The sequence below is a fragment of the Erinaceus europaeus genome, chromosome 20, assembly GCF_950295315.1.
Source record: "Erinaceus europaeus chromosome 20, mEriEur2.1, whole genome shotgun sequence".
Taxonomy (NCBI): Eukaryota; Metazoa; Chordata; class Mammalia; order Eulipotyphla; family Erinaceidae; genus Erinaceus; species Erinaceus europaeus.
The window spans coordinates 24,324,317-24,340,578 of NC_080181.1; the positions used below are offsets into that span (position 1 = coordinate 24,324,317).

The 16,262-nt window shown below is 38.1% G+C and overlaps 1 protein-coding gene across 1 annotated transcript in view; it reads right to left on the reverse strand.

Moving 5' to 3' along the window:
• Positions 1-16,262, reverse strand: part of CUL5 (cullin 5) — an 84,742-nt gene that overhangs the window by 18,445 nt on the left and 50,035 nt on the right. Inside the window, exons 9-13 of the mRNA XM_016184923.2 lie at positions 12,134-12,264; positions 11,857-11,964; positions 7,593-7,657; positions 1,884-2,016; positions 1,033-1,164 (exon numbers count right to left, since the gene is read on the reverse strand). Of these exons, the coding sequence (XP_016040409.1) occupies positions 1,033-1,164; positions 1,884-2,016; positions 7,593-7,657; positions 11,857-11,964; positions 12,134-12,264 (569 nt within the window). The remainder of the gene's footprint in view (positions 1-1,032; positions 1,165-1,883; positions 2,017-7,592; positions 7,658-11,856; positions 11,965-12,133; positions 12,265-16,262) is intronic.

Genomic DNA, 16,262 nt, shown 5'->3' on the forward strand with positions numbered 1-16,262 from the left:
ACAAACACTTTAATTCTGAAAGTTTTTCTGTTCCAAATTGCAATGTACTAAGTCTATTAATTTGATTTTTTTTCATTTTTCCTATATAACAGGGTTGAAAAATTTTTTTTAAGTTTATAAAATAGATATTGGCCAGACCATAGGATAAGAGAGTATAATTCCACGTAATTCCCACCACCAGTATTCCCTATCCCATCCAACCCTGCTCCCCCCCTCTTTATTCCTCTGGAGTATGGACCCAGGATCATTATAGGGTGTAGAAGGTGGAAGGTCTGCCTTCTGTAATTGCTTCCCCACTGAACATAGGTGTTGGCAGGTCGATCCATACTCCCAACCATAACAAGGTTTTTAAAATGTGAAGTTATGAAATAATCATTTTCCCACTGGTTATCAATATTTAGATCATTTTGCCTAGCTCCTCAGTAACTTTTACAGAAACTATGCTGATGTTCATTATATTAATATATTTTACATGTAATTACATATATATGATAGTATGTTGTACATACACACATATGAAAGACACATCCATTTTAATTCCACACAAATTCCTCTAAAATGGAAAAGGAATATAGATACATTTTGATATAAGGAATTAGTCATAATTAGTATTGAGTGCTCAAAATAAGTCACTATTTTTTACTTATTGGCTCTGTTTGCTAATTTTAAGTATTTATTTAGAAACATTTATACTGTTAAGCATTTAGAACTGAAAACAACTTAAAAAAAAAATCAAATGATTTTTCTGTAACCCATTTAACAGTTTTTTTCAAATAAGAGTGAAGATAAAGAGTATTAGAAGCAAAGCAATAATAAAGATCACTTTATTTAAGACTATTATCACTTTGTTTTATGTAACTGAAGCTCTACATTTTATAAAATATTAGCTATTTCCTTTCCATTAATAATATCACCAAAGTTTGCTAATTATCATGCCTATGAACCATGGAGCTATTAACACATTATAATTCTTATTATATAAATTATATATTATTATAGTAAGAAAACCAAGTCTTTAAAAAAATTACTTACTCTTAGCCACTCTACCATATTCTCTTCAATTTCACTATCAGCAGAGATGTCTAATATAAGACGTCGTGTCAAATGTGCTTTGTGATAGCGCATAAAAACGTCTTTGTTTTGTACATATTTAAGTACCAAAAGCTGTACAGAAAACAAAATTACATTTAATCCTTAGGTATAGTTGGCCATCTCTTTCATTTAGATCTTTCTACATTCTTCATTTGTCAAAATTCAGAAATTTATGTAAGCACAAAGGCCGAATACATTGTCACTTCCAAAAATCACTAGTTCAGATCAACTTATTAAAAGATAGTAACTTTGAGGGAGTTTAACAAGTAACTTTTAGTTTCTATAATATCAATCTTCCAGATTTTACATAAAACATTAGAAAACTTACATGGTTCTATCCCAATTTTTCTTTTTATGTACCTTTACTTCCCACCCACACCATCACAAATCTCCTCTGTAAGCCATTCTGTCTACACTTACCCATCTTTATAATTCTTTTTATATTCTTTGGCTTTATATCATATTATACTAACAGCCAGCAAACAAATTAAAACAAACAAAAAGCCCCAGTCTCTCAACTACCATCCAAACACCATACAAAAACAACCCCCCTATTTTTGTCCTTTATTAGAAGTTAGACTTTAATTGTCTAAAAATAATTAAGGGCAGAAATAAATATCACTGTCCTTTCTAGAAGTTAAAAAATAAAATTTCCAGGCAGAAAAGTTTATCATAGATTTTCATTTTAGTTCTTTATGTAATGTAAAATGTGTCACTATCATGAAAGTCTTAAAAGCAAAACACACAATCAAAGTAAGATAATTAAAGAGAAAGAAATAAAATGCATGTACCACTTCTTTAAGCTTTGCTTCAATTTCTTCTGAGGTTAGTTTTTTACTTAATGGTGTTTTTCTTAGCAACATATCACAGTAATTAGCAAGCAGCTCAGGGCACTTTGATTCTGGCTGAGTTTTTAATCCCACCCTAAAAAACAGATTAAAAGCAGTTAAAGAAAAATGATACCTATACTTTTTTTTTTTTTTTTTTTTTTTACCAGCACACTACTTGACTCTGGTTTATGGTGGTGCAAGGGACTTGACTTGGGATTTTGGAGCCTCAAGCATGAGAATCTGTTTGTATAACCATTATACCCCTGCCCTAAATATATATATATATATATATATATGAAGTGACTCCCCTGCAGGTGGGGAGTCGGTGGCTCGAACGGGGATCCTTATGCTGGTTGGTCCTTGCACTTTGAGCTATTTATTTATTTAAAATATTTTTACCACTCAATTTATTTATTTATTTATTTATTTTAAAGATTTTATTTGGAAATCAGGCGGTAGCACGGTGGGTTAAGTGCAGGTGGTTCAAAATGTAAAGACCAGCGTAAGGACCCCGGTTTTAGCCCCTGGCTCCCCACCTTCAGGGGAGTTGCTTCACAGGCGGTGAAGCAGGTCTGCAGGTGTCTATCTTTCTCTTCCCCTCTGTCTTCCCCTTTTCTCTCCATTTCTCTCTGGCCTATCCAACAACAACTATAACAAGGGCAACAAAAGAGAATAAATATATAAATGTTAAAAAAAGATAAAACTTTTATTTCTGAAATGCATTCAATATGCATCCAATCTAACTTCATAGTGATATGACATCTATACCACCCAAGTAAAAAACATAAACTTCTCTTTTACAATGAAGGTGCATTTGTTTTAGTTTCCCAAGAAAATTCTAAAAGCAGTCGACATTTTTTTCAGTCATGTCCGTGGCTTTATTGCTCTGGGCTGACTTCAGATAGAGGCAGAGAAGCGGAGAAAGTAGGAAAGAATTTACTGCACTGAAGTTTCCTTCAGTGTGGTGAGGGTCAGGCCTGAACCTGGGTTGTGCACATGGCAAGGAGTGCACTGTTTTGCTGATCTTCCACATTCATCTCTATATGTAAATTATTTATATTTCCGCTTGGGAACAGCGATAACCCTTGAGGCGAGAGAGAGACACAGAGAGAGACAGAGACAGAGAGAGAGAAAGAGAGAGGAAAACCATTGCACTATAGCTTCCTTTAGTTTGCTGGGGGCAGGGCCCAATCTGGGTCATGTCCATGACAAAGCAAATGCACTATTCAGGTGAACCATCTAGTTGGCCCTTTTTATATGTCCATCTGCCCCCCACCCCATGCTTCCAAGAAGTACTACTGAGCATTCTCCCTAGCCCAATTTCCATTCCATGTTGTTAGTTCTTCCCAGGGTTATTGCTTGGGCTCAGTGCCTGCACTATGAATCCACTGCCCCTGGAGGCCTTTTTTCCCATTTCTATTTCTCCTGTTGTTTATTGTTGTTGTTGCTATTATTGTTATTGCAGTTGTTATTGTTGGATAAGACAGAGAGAAATAGAGGGGGAGAGAAAGATAAGACACTTGCAGATCTGCTTCACCACCTGTGAAGTGAACCCCCCCTGCAGGTGGGGAGCCAGGGGCTTGAACCAGGATCTTTATGCCGGTCTTTGCACTTTGTGCCATGTGCACTTAACCCACTGCACTACCGCCTTGCCCCCATTAGTTCTTTTCCCCCCCAAAGATTTATTATGAGAAAGAGGATTAAAGAGGAGAAAACCAGAGCGTTATTCTGGCTTACGCAATGCCAGCAATCAAAATCATACCCTCACCCACTCTACTCATTAAAACCCTTCCCCTGCAGCTCATATTGGGGACAAGAAAGAAAGCACCACTTTACCACTCATAAATTGAACCCAGGGCCTTATACAAGATTAAGCATGCAACTTCACCTGTTCATTGTTTTTAGCTTTTAGCTGTTTTATTATGATGTATGTAAGAACGGTTTCGTTTGTATTTATCCTGCTTTTGGGGATTATTTATTTTTGGCTTCACAGGTAAGAAATTCAGTCCTCATCATTGCATGTGCCAGAGTAATGCTCTGGTTTGTGTTTCTCTCTCTCTCTCTCTCTAGTACAGATAAATATTTTAAAAAGAAATCTACAAAACTACTCGAACTAAAACTACTGACTTTAACAAGGCAACAGCATACATGGCCAATATAGAAAATATTTCTAGATACAAACAAGGAACCATAATATCAAAAGCACTGATGAAAAAAAAAAGTCACAATACTTGACCATAAGACTTACAAATCTAGTTACATCTACATAGCTATGGCCTGAGACTACCCACACAAATAAATGGAATACAACAGGAAGTCCTTGGATTGTATGAATCCCTGGGTTTGATCCCTAGCACTGCTATGGGGGGGGGGGGAGTGGAGAAATACATGCACCTTCTTTATATTGTGCCAAGACTTTACTGGGGCTTCGAATGAGCATGATTCCACAACTCCCAGCAGGATATTTTTCTGTTTTTCCAGATATAGTGTCACAGACAAAGTGAGAGAAAAGAAAGACATAATACTCCACTGTCTGTGAAGCTTCTACTTTGCATAGGCTCAAAGATGGGTCCTTGTGCATTGTAAAGCATGCAGTACAGTATATGAGCTATCTTCTGCCTCCTACATACATTTTGTTTTCTTAGTGCCAGGAAGCAAAAGCAGGGCCTTATACATATGAAACATTAACTTTATTTTTTACAGCCCCCCCCCCCCCCGAGTATTGCTCAGTTCTGGCTTATGGTGGCATGGGGGAATTGAACCTGGGGCCACAAAACTTGAAGCATAAGAGTCTGTTTGCATAACCATTATGTTACCTGCCCCACTATGAAACATGTACTTTCTCACTGAGCTATATCCCTGGCCTGACAAGCACATTTCTATGTTACTTATACCAAAGCTATGCAGTGGCAACTACAAAGTATTTCCAGCAAATGACATTGAAGTCATTTGCCACCCATATGCAAAAGGAAAAACAAAAACACACAAAAGAAATTTAACCCCTAATTTACACTATACACAAAGAGTAACTTCAGATGAGTTTTAAACATGAACTAATATAATTTCTAGAAGAAACAGACACAAGGAGATAGCTTAATGGTTATACAAAAGACTATAATGCTTGAGGTTCTGAGATCTCAGATTCATTCCCTAGCACCACCATAAACCAAAGATTAGCAGAGTCCAGGTGCCTCTCTCTTTCTCTTATTAAATAAAAAATTTAAAAAGTATTTATTTATTTATAATGAAAGATACAGAAAGAAAGAAGAAAGATATCAGAGCACTGCTCAGCTATGGCATATAGAGGTGCTGGGGATTGAACCTGTGTCCTTGAAGTCTCAAGCATGAAAATCTTCGGAAAATCATTATGTTAACTCCCTAGTCCAATGACATTTTCCTCCCTTCCTTTCCCTTCCTCCTTTGCCACTGGGACTTCACTACTCCAAGTCCCTCCAAGTGGTCTTTTTCAGATAGAGAGACAAAAGGAAAGACATCAAAGCACCAAAACTTCCTTTATTATAGTGGGGGATCAGCTCAATCCTCAGTCATGCACATGACAAAGCAAATATGCTGTCCAAAGTGCGCTTAGATAAAGGTTTGCCACAGAAACTAAAACCCAGAGAAGCATATAACTTACATTCTGTATAAAGAATTTATAAGAGGCCCAGCTCAGTGGATAGTGCTGGACTCTCAAGCATGACATCCAGTTTGATCCCTAACATAGCATGTGCCAGAGTGACATGGTCTGATTTTCTCTCCACCTCACTCTCATAAATAAGTGTGTGTGTGTGTGTGTGTGTGTGTGTGTGTGTGTGTGTGTGTGTGTGTGTGTGTATGTGATTTTTTAAAAAAAGAATTTATAAGAGTTCCTATAGCACATTAATAGAAAGCACAATCTGGGGACAAGGCAGTGGTGCCCCTGGTTAAGCACACACATTACAGTGTGAAGGACCCAGGTTCAAGCCCCTTGTCCCCACCTGCAGGGGGAAAGCTTCACAACTGGTGAAGCAGGGCTGCAGGTATATCTCTCTTTCTCTCCCTCCCTCTCTCCAGCCCTCTCAATCTCTCTGTCTATAATAAGTTTAAAAAAAAAAGCACAATCATTTCCCTCAAAAAAGTAAGAAAAAAATTGTTTAAGGAGGCCAGGTGGTGGTGCACACAGTACTAAGTGCAAGGAACCACACAAGGATCTGGGCTTGATCCCTGTTTTCCACCTGCACATGCGCAAGTGGAAGGGGTGTCCACTTCACGAACAGTAAAGCTGGTCTGCAGGCATTTCTTTCCCTCTTTTTTCTTTTTAAAAAAATTTAAACAAATATTTATTTATTCATTTTCCCTTTTTTGTTGTCCTTGTTGTTTTATTGTTGTAGTTATTATTGTTGTTGTTACTGATGTCATTGTTGTTGGATAGGACAGAGAGAAATGGAGAGAGGAGGGGGAAGAAAAAGAGGGAGAAAGACACCTGCAGAGCTGCTTCACCACTTGTGAAGCAACTCCCCTGTAAGAGGGGAGGCCAGAGGCTTGAACCAGGATCCTTTTTTTTTTTAAACCAGAGCACTGCTCAACTCTGCTTTATGGTGATGCAGGGGATTGAACCTGGGAATCTCAGGCATGAGAGTCTCTTTGCATAACCATATGGTATCCCTCCCGTCGCGAACCAGGATCCTTATGCTGGTCCTTCTGCTTTATGCCACCTGCGCTTAACCACTGCACTACCGCTCAACTCCCTCTCCATCTTTTTTCAATTTCTCTCTGTTCTATACAATAACATAGGGGGGGAAAAAAAGACCACTAGGACCACCAGGAGCAGTGGATTTGTAGTGATGATACCCAGCTCCAATGATAATCCTGAAAACAAAACAAAACAAAAAATTAATTGCCACCAAGGTTACTGCTATGGTTTGGTGCCTGCACAATGAATCCACCATTCCTAGTGGCCAATTTTTCTTTTCTTTTGGTAGGATAGAGAAATTGAGAGAGGAGAGGAAATAGAGAGGGAAAGAGACTGCAGACTTGCTTCATCAGTGGAGATATGGAGGTAGACAGCAAGAGGGGGCTTGAACCAGGGTCCCATGCATGTTCAATCAGGTGTGCCCAGCCTCCCAAAGTAAGAAATTTTAACAATAACTTCATAAAGTAAAATCTGAATATACAAAAAAAAATAAAAACATTAAAATGTCTTTAAGGTCAGTAGTTACGAAAAAAAGACTAATTAAAACTATATCACTCCATAATCCAGATGACCAAAACTAAAGTGAGTGGCAATACTGAATGTTAGAACAAGAGTGAGAGTCAACTAATACCTGTGTACTTTGTCAGTGAAGTATAAAACAGTACTACCACTTTGGAAAACTACCAGAACATGGAAACATACAGAACGCAAATATCAAAAATCCTACACTGAACCTGACAAGTTTTACACATAAAAAGTATATGTTATATGATTCGATTTGTATGAAGTCCTATGTCAGGCATAGATAAGGTATTCTGAAATAATCAGAGCAACATTTGTCTTGGGAAAAAAGTGAGGGTGAGGCTGGTAGGGAATTGATATGTGGTAACTCTCAAGGATGATGCAGATAATTCTACATCTGAAGAGGAGTGTAAGCATTTGCCAAATCTCACAATACGAGAAACTTTAAAAGTTGTAAACATATTTAAAAAACTTACCCTTTCTGCTTCAAAGGTAATTCAAGTTTAAATATAGTAGCATCATTAACAACTGCTTTATATGCCTGCAAATAATAATTTTAAATGAAATATAAACATTATTTCTAATAATTAAAAATGTATAGTTAAATTGTTACAATGGCAAGAATACATAAATTTAGGAGCTTCAGTATATAGATTATTTTTATTTTTAATGGTGTTATGTGACCTAACAGAATTGTTCAAATCAATAACTTAGTTGTTATGTTACAACTACCATTATTCTCCAGTGAGGCCCTTGTATCTTGAAGACAGTGATTGAATCCAGGGACTCATATATGCAAAGCAAGCATTTTATCATTGAGATAAACATCACTAGCCCTTCAAGTAGAATCTTTGAGCTGCCTAACAGTCTCAACACTTCTCTTATACTCTTAGGCAGTATTTCTGTATCATTTCTGCAAACCTGCATTATTTCCTCCCCTATGTGCACTCTCAATTCACAGTTTCCTGTTTCACCAAGAAAACTGAAGTAAACCAGAACTCCCTTATTTCTCCTACATTATTGGTCTTCCCCCCAACTGTGTAGGCTCAGCATATAGACATATTATTATTTTTTATCATAAAAATTCTTTCTTGAGGGGCTGGGCAGTGGTGCACCTGGTTAAGTGCACATTACCATGCACAAGGACCCAGGGTTCAAATCCCTGATCCCTACCTGCAGGGGGAAAGCCTTATAAGTGGTGAAGCAGTGCTGCAGGCAACTCTGTCATTCTCTCTCCCTCTCTTTATTTTATTTTTATTTTTAATGAGAGAGATAGGAGGAGAAAGAACCAGTTATCACTCTCATACACGTGCTGCTAGGGACTGAACTCAGGAGCTCATGCTTCAGAGTCCAGTACTTTACCTATTGCGCCACCTCCTGGACCTCCCCCCCCCCCCAATCCCCATTCCTCTCAATTTCTCTCTGTCCTACCTAAATGAAATTTTCAAAAATCTTTTAAAAAGAATCCTACTTGGGAACCTGAACTGGAATTGGCATATTGCACCAAAGTAAAACAATCTGGGGTGAGTGGATGGGGAAAATACAGATCCAAGAAGGGTAAGAGAGGACCTAGAGGGGGTTGTATTGTTATATGGAAAACTGGGAAATGTTATGCATGTACAAACCACTGTATTTACTGTTGAATGGAGAAGATGATGCTTAGTGCAGCAACCAAGGAGGTGGAGGACAACTACAGAACAGTTTTTACTCAAATGCAGAATATAGAAAATTGGATATATGAATATGAACAAAAAGTGTCAACATATCTGAGACTGTGGGGGAACTGTAGTGTTTTTCTATGGGGGTGGGGATGTGGACACCGACCTCTGGTAATGGGAGTGGTGAAAAAAAGACTATATTGTAAACCATTACTCAATAAAGCTCTAAAGTTAAAAAAAAAAAAAACCTACTTGTAGTTAAACAGTTAAAATAGGTAGAGCTCAGGAACTGAATGCTTGAGGTTCCTAGTTTGATCCCTAGTACAGCATGTATCAGAGTGAGGCTCTAGCTTTTCTCTAAATGAAATTCTCTTATTTATATGATTTAAGTAATAAAAAATATCAAAAAAATTATTTCTTGGCTTTGTCTACCTTCAGAAACTGCTCCAGAAGCATACTTTTTTTTTTTTTCATGCCTCCAGGGTTATCGCTGGGCTCAGTGCCAACACTACGAATCCATTCTCCTGGTGGCCATTGTTTAATTTTTTGGGGGGATAGGATAGAGAGAAATTAAGAGGCGGAGAGACTGATAGACACCTGGAGATCTGCTTCACCACTTGTGAGGTGAACCCCCTGCAGGTGGGGAGCCAGAGGCTTGACCAGGGATCCAGGAGCATTTTCTACCTCTTTTAAGTTATTCCCAGGAGGTTATTATCTAACTCAGTCTCGTATTTGTTATTTTTATGGAAAACCTTAGATTCTCCTTTTTTATTAGCATTATTTTTTTAAAGTTTATTTAGTAACATGAGATAGCAAGAGAGTGAGAGAGAGGCAGAGCATCACTCTGACACATGTGAAGACAGGGATCAACGCTCTAGCCATTGTGCCACCATCTCCCAGGCAATACCCAATATTTATCTTGTTAAAGTCATAACCTCCATGTTGGTGAAGACAAAGGCTATTTACTACTTCATTCAACCTATCAGCAGCAATTTAATTTTTTTTTTTTTTTTTTACCAGAACACTGTTCAGTTCTGGCTTATGGTGATGCAGGGGATTGAACCTGGGATGTTGGAGCCTCAGGCATGAGAGCCTCTTTGCATAACCACTATGCTATCTACCCTCTGCCCTCAGCAGCAATTTAAAACAATAGATCAAGGGACCTGGGCCTGGTGGTGGCACAGCTAGTAGAGTGCACATATCCAGGGATTCAGGTTCACGCCCCTAGTTCCCAGTTATAAGAGGAAAGCTTAACAAGTGGTGAAGCAGTGCTACAGGTGCCTCTCTCTATCTCTCAAACCTCCCTGTCTCACTTAATTCCTATCTCTATAAGGGGAGAAAAAGCCACCTGGAGCAAAAGATTCATAGTACAGATACTGAATCCCATCAGCGACCCTAATAGTAATAAAGACAAAACAAAACAAAACAAAACATTAAGCCCCGCCATCTGAGATTTTTTTTTTTTTTTCACTTGTTTTCTAATACACCAGACTCCCTGGTTATTTCATTCATCCCCTCCTCTCATGAAACATGGTTCCTCATATTTCAGACAATTAAACTGCTTGGATCTCTTTTTCCTTTTTTTTAATTTCTTTATGAGGGATTAATGGTTTATAGTTGACAGTAAAATACAGTAGTTTGTATATGTGTAACATTTCTCAGTTTTCCACATAACAATTCAACCTCCTTTAGGTCCTCCTCTGCCATCATGTTCCAGGACCTGAACCCTCTTCCTCCACCCCGAGTCTTTTACTTTGGTGCAATACACCAACTCCAGTCTAAGTTCTGTTTTGTGTGTTCCCTTCTGTTCTTATTTTTCAACTTCTGTCTATGAGTGAGATCATCCCATACTCATCCTTCTCTTTCTGACTTATCTCACTTAACATGATTACCTTCAGGCTCCATTCAAGATGAGGTGAAGATGAACTCACCATTTTTTAATAGCTGAGAAGTATTCCATTGTATATATACCACAACTTTCTCAGTCACTCATCTGTTGTTTGGGCATCTGGGTTTGGATCTCTTTTTTCAATCTTCACTAATGTCATGGCTTTAGTAGTCATAGTTGGTGTCAATTCTTTAAACACAACCTATATTGTGAAGCTCCTAAGTTTATTCCCCAGTTCTGTTCCTGCCCTTAAACTCTAGATCTATGACTATGATAACTGAATGTTTAATAAACATTTCAAAAATAACTTGTCCAGATCTGAGTTCTTAATTTCTCTGTAACCAAGTCCCCAAAATGACTTCTAAAGTCTTCCTTAACTCAGCAACCTTATGCTTCTATTTAACCAGAACAAAAACCTGAGCGAAACATCTGTATAAAATGTCTCAATAAAGCCTTGGCAAGCTACTCAATTTAACATCGGGAGAACTAAGGTGGTTTGCAATAGAGGGATTGGGAATTCAGAACTCTGGTGGTAGGAATGGTGTGGAATTATACCTCTGTTGACATGTAATTTTGTAAATCAGTATTAAATCACTAATAAAAAAGAAAAAGAGAAAAAATTAAAAATGAGCCAAGGAGTGGTGTGATCACCTAAACATCAGTATATGGCACTGCGGGGGGGAGGAAAATAAAGAAAAGGAAAGTATTTTGAATTGGGTCTTAATAGCAGGATAAATAGGAATTCAATAATCAGTAATATTAACCAAAAAGGGGAAAAGACCACATTTTTCTGAAAAATAAGGAACTTTCTAGCTAAATTATAGTTCATAGCATATTCAATGTTAATAAAAGAATCTAAGAAATCAAATAATAAGGGGTCAGGCAGTGGTGCACCTGGTTAAGAGCACACATTACAGTGTGCAAGGTTCCAGGTTCAAGTCCCTGTGGGGGAAAGCTTCACAAGTGGTGAAGCACAGTTGCAGGTATTTGTCTCTTTCCCTTTCTCTTCACTCTCAATTTCTGTCTCTATCTAATAATAAATAAAATATAAAAGAAAAACAAAAACAAAGAAATCAAATAGTACAGTTGCCCTTCACTAATGAAATATATCTAACTAGATTTTGATTTTGTATAGTAAACTAAGTTTCCTATTAAATATGAATAATAACTTATGTATATACAGAAATAAGATACCTTATCTCTTGCAGTGAGAAATCGTGGATCATCCTGAAAAGCTTCTTTGACAAGTTTACTAAATCTATTAAATAGTGTCAGTAATTGTTCAACATATTTTTCAGAGTCCTAAAAACAAAATACAGTGATATTTTTTAAAGAATCAATATCCCCAAAATGGGAAAATATAAATGTAACCATAGTAGTTTAAGTAAAACAACAACAATACTACACTTTAACAAATCTGGGAAGTTATAAACTTAATCTCCACCTATCACTGTCATTAAGGAAAACTTACAGTAGTAATAGTTTCAGCAGCTGCTACCATATCTGCCAAGCCAGCACTAATGATATGTTCCTCCAAGTCTTTCAACATTGGTTCTATCCCATTAGGAACTTTGTCCATCAATGAAAACATTAAATGTAATTCTGGAAGAATAAAACATATTCATGTAATCATGTCATCCATTATAACAAATGTCCCCTCTCATTTATATATGAGTGTAGAATGCCTATGACAGTAAGTGTTTAGAGAAATATTAGGTGGAAGCTGGTAAGATTAATAGTATTCTGAATGTACAATTAGTTTAGAAATTGTATTAAGTACCGTAACTTTTTAATCTACCTTTTCAGTTTGACAAAAATTATTATTATTGTTTTTAATTTTGTCATCACAGAGGTTTCACTACTCTTTGCTTGTTCAGATAGAGACAGAACGGCAAAGAAAGAAACTACAGAACCAAATCTTCAATTAACACAAAATCATTCAATGTGTGGGGACTCAAATTTGGGTCATACGCACAGCAGGGCACTAAGTGAATTATTCTGCTGGTCCACAAAAAAATTTTTTAAAAGAAGCTCTAGGGAGTCAGGCAGTAGCACAGCAGATTAAGCGCACATGGCACAAAGTGCAAGGACCAGTGTAAGGATCCGGGATCAAGCCCTGGCTCCCCACCTGCAGGGGGGGGGGTCGCTTCATGGGACGAGCAGTGAAGTAGATCTGCAGGTGTCTGTCTTTCTCTTCCCCATCTCCTCTCCTCTCACAATTTCTCTCTGTCCTATCCAATAACAACAACAACAACAGCAATGATAACAAAAATGACAACAAGAAAGGTAACAAGGGCAACAAAATGGGAAAAATAGCCTCCAGGAGCAGTGGACTGGTATGGTAGTGCAGGAACAGAGCCCCAGCAATAACCCTGGAGGGGAAAAAAATTTTTCTAATGAAAAGTGATCATAGGCAGGGGAGAAAGCATAAAAGCAATACAAAAAACTTTATTTCTTTGCATACATTATGCTATCTACCCCTGCACCCAAAAGACTTTTATGCCTAAGGCTCTGAGGACCCAGGTTCAATTCCTAACACCACCATCAACCTGAGATTAAAAGTTCTCTGGTTACTAGTTAGAAGTTGGGTGGTTGCACACTGGTTGAGCACACATGATATGACCCAAAAGGACCCATTTCAAGTTCCCCAGGCCCCAACTGTAGGAGGGAAGCTTCACAAGTGGTGGTGAAGGAGGTCTGCAGGTGTCCTTCTTTCCCCACCCATCTTTCTCTCCCCTAAAGTTCTCTGTCCTATCAAATAAAATAAACTAAACTAAAATTTGAAAAAATGGCTTCGAGGAATGATGGATTTGTTTTGCAGGCACTAAGCCATAGTGATAAACCTGGTGGGGGGAAAAAAGAGAGAGAGGCAGAGAGAAGAAAAAGGTGTGTGTGGGACCAAGGTGGTGATTGATGTACCTGGCTGAGCACACACATTACTGTGTGCAAGGAACCAGGCTCAAGGCCCCAGTTGCCATTTGCAGGGGGGAAGCTTCCTTCATGAGTGATGAAGCTGTGCTCTAAGTCTCTCTCTTTTTTTCTTTTCTTTTTCTTCCTTTCCTTTCCTTTCTTCTTTTTTTTTTAAATCAGAGCACTGCTCAGCTCTGGCTTATGGTGTTGCGGGGGATTGAACCTGGGACTTTGAAGCCTCAGGCATGAGAGTCTCTTTGCATAACTATTAACTATCATGCTATCCATTCCTATCATATCTCTCTATCTCCGCCTTCCCCCTCAATTTGTTCTATCTTAAATAAGTACATGTCAAAAATAAAATGCTCTGGTTAAAAAAGGGGGGGGGAGTCAGGCAGTAGTGCAGCGGGTTAAATGCAGGTGGCACAAAGCGCAAGGACCAGCATAAGGATCCCAGTTCGAGTCTCTGGCTCCCCACCTGCAGGGGAGTTGCTTCACAGGCACTGAAGCAAATCTGTAGGTGTCTGTCTTTCTTTTCCCCTGTCTTCCCCTCCTCTCTCCATTTCTCTCTGTCTATTCAACAACGACGACATCAATAACAACAACATTAAAACAAGGGCAACAAAGGGGAATACATAAATAAATAAATATTAAAAAAAAACACATTATCACAAATTGCAAAACTCAACTCCTCTCAGAAAGTCAGTTATTTGACCTCTACTAAAGTAGAATATTTTTTAATCTGTTCAGTAAGAACTACAGTTTTATATAGGAGATCAGTACATTTAAAAAAAATCGTAAGATTTCTCAAAGTAATAAAGAAGAAAAATATAATAGAGATCATATAAAACTATATCCATAAAGTTCTTGGTTATGTTAAATATACTGTCTAGTTGAGTATGATAAAAAACTTACAGAATCTTCTTAGTTTAGAAAACAAATGAAATATTTGGGGGGGGGGCAGGCAGTGTCACATCAAATTAACCACACCCCACCACCATGAGCAAGGACCTAGGTTTGAGTGCCTGGTCTTTAGGTGGAAGTAGGACTGTAGGTGTCTTTTTCTTCCTCTATTTATCTCTTCTGCCCCTCTCAATCAATTTCTCTCTGTCTTATCAAATGAAAGAAGTATAAAAGAGAGAGAGAGAGAGAGAAAATGGCCACCAGGAGCAATAGATTCACTGTGCAGGCACGAAGCTCCAGTAATAATCCTAGTGGCAATCCAGTGCTGCAGGTCTCTCTCTATGCAGTCTGCGTTTTGCTACACAAGTACATTTAAAGAACGTATGAACCCAAGTGAAAGGAAATATATACTTTAAATGCCGCAAAATATTAAATAGGACCTTGGAATTATGCATAATGAAATCTTAGAGTAATAAATTAAAATGTGGGAGTCTGGTGGTAGCGCATCGACTAAAGCGCTCGTAGCACCAAGCATAAGGATCCTGGTTTGAGCCCCCAGCTCCCCACCTGCACGGGAGTTGCTTCACAGGCGGTGAAGCAGATCTGCAGGTGTCTATCTTTCTCTCCCCCTCTCTATCTTCCCCATCTCTCTCCATTTCTCTCTGTCCTATCCAACAATAACATCAATAACAACAACACTAATAACTACAACAACAATAAACAACAAGGGCAACAAAAGGGAAAATAAATATTAAAAAATTAAAAAAAAAAAAAAAAGAAAAAAATTAAAATGTTACAACTGGGGCTGGGAGATAGTTCACCCTGTAGTGTGCACACTTTACCACACATGAGGACCGAGGTTCAAGCTCCCCAGAGTACCATGCAGACACCAGGGGAAGCTTCATCAACAGTGAAGAGGTACCATAGTGTCTCTTCTCTCTCTCTGTCTCTATCTGAAATTGAAAGAGGGAGGGGGGATTGTGGAAACAGTGGACTTAACAGGCACCAAGTCCCAGCACCAAAAACAAAACAAACACATGGGGCTGAGTGGTGCCAGAGTAATGTTCTGGTTTTTTCTTCTATTCTCTCTCATGAATCAACTAATCATATATACGTATATTTAAAAAACATGCATATGAGGGGGCAGGGTGGAAGCACATCCAGTAGAAAACATACACTACCATGAATAAAGATCCAGAACATATTAAAACTCTAATACATAAAGATATCTAATGAGAAGGAAATGCTTAAATCTAAGTCTATAAACATATTAGCACTACTTTTTTTCTATATATGTATTTTTCTCTTTTTTTTCCTTCTCTTTTACACCACAGCACTGCTCAGCTCAGGCTTATGAGGTATGGGGTATTTTTTTTTTTTAATACAATAGTTTGCACATGCATAACATTCCCCAGTTTCCCATTTAACAATACAACCCCCACTATGTCATTTATCATCCTTCATGGACCTGTATTCTCCCCACCCACCCACCCCAGAGTCTTTTACTTGGGTGCAATATGCGAATTCCATTTCAGGTTCTACTTGTGTTTTCTTTTCTGATCTTGTTTTTCAACTTCTGCCTGAGAGTGAGATCATCCCATATTCATCCTTCTGTTTCTGACTTATTTCACTTAACATGAATTTTTCAAGGTCCATCCAAGATCGGCTGAAAACAGTGAAGTCACCATTTTTTACAGCTGAGTAGTATTCCACTGTGTATATATACAACTTGCTCAGCCACTCATCTGTTGTTGGACACCTGGGTTGCTTCCAGGTTTTGGCTATTA